The sequence below is a fragment of the Monoraphidium neglectum genome (genome assembly GCF_000611645.1).
Source record: "Monoraphidium neglectum strain SAG 48.87 unplaced genomic scaffold scaffold04680, whole genome shotgun sequence".
Taxonomy (NCBI): domain Eukaryota; kingdom Viridiplantae; phylum Chlorophyta; class Chlorophyceae; order Sphaeropleales; family Selenastraceae; genus Monoraphidium; species Monoraphidium neglectum.
Genome location: NW_014008949.1, coordinates 1 through 970, shown reverse-complemented (window position 1 = coordinate 970; position 970 = coordinate 1). Strand labels below are relative to the sequence as shown.

Here is a 970-nt window from a genome sequence, read left to right as displayed (position 1 = left end):
CGCCGGCGGCGCGCCCCACGGCAGCGCGCCGAGCGCCTTGGCGGCGGCCGCGACCGTCGGGCTGCTGGCCGCGGCCGCGGCCGCGGCGTCGGGCGCGCCGCTGGCGCCGGCGCCGGGCGCTGAGGGGTCCTTCAGCAGGGCCGCCAGCTCTGATGAGAGGCCCCCCAGGAAGAGGTCAATGGGGAGGCCGTCGTAGTGGCCGCTGCCGAGCAGCACGCGGCGGGAGAGGCTGTAGATGTGGGCGCGCAGCTGGACGGCGGGCTGGAGGGCCTGGGGAGGGGGGAGCACAGGGTGAGGGCGTGGACTGGGGTGCAAGGTGACTTGAGTTTTGTTTCAAACAAGCACACACGCACGCACGCACGCACGCACGCACGCAGACACATACACACAGACACACACAAATACACACACACACACACACACACACACGCGCGCGCAAACGCGCGCACACACACACACACACACACATTTGCACCCCCACTCTCTCTCTCACACACACATGACATACACACACACACACACACACACACACACACATTTGCACCCCCACACTCACACACACACACATGGGGGCACATAGCTGGCACGCAACGTCACCATGCACCCCAGGGCCGTCACAACGCCCCCGCCAGCCGCCGCCCACCCCACATAAACTCCGCCACCCCCACCTGTCTGAACGACGGGTCCTGCATCACCCTGTCCCTCAGCGCCGCCATCTGCTGGCACTTGCGGCGCTTGGCCACCACCGGGCAGTCGTGCATCCCATCGTAGAGGTCGCACACCGGCCCCACCGTCGCGCACAGCCGCGCAAACTGCTCGCTGCTGACCATGGCGTGCGCCGCGCACATCAGGCGCAGCAGCGCGGCGCGCGCCGCGGCGAGCTCCTGCGGGCGCAGCGGCGCGAGGGGGCTGCCCGGCGGCGGCGGCGCGGCGCCGCCGTCCGTCGCGGCGCGCGGCGTGCGCACCGGCG

The 970-nt window shown here is 70.4% G+C and overlaps 1 protein-coding gene across 1 annotated transcript in view; it reads right to left on the bottom strand.

Moving 5' to 3' along the window:
* MNEG_14680 (hypothetical protein) overlaps positions 1-830 on the bottom strand; it is a gene marked incomplete at both ends in the record, with an annotated part of 1,805 nt that extends 975 nt beyond the window's left edge. Inside the window, 2 exons of the mRNA XM_014036848.1 lie at positions 55-270; positions 669-830. Coding sequence (XP_013892302.1) covers positions 55-270; positions 669-830 — 378 coding nt within the window. The remainder of the gene's footprint in view (positions 1-54; positions 271-668) is intronic.
* Between the last annotated feature and the right edge of the window lie 140 nt (positions 831-970).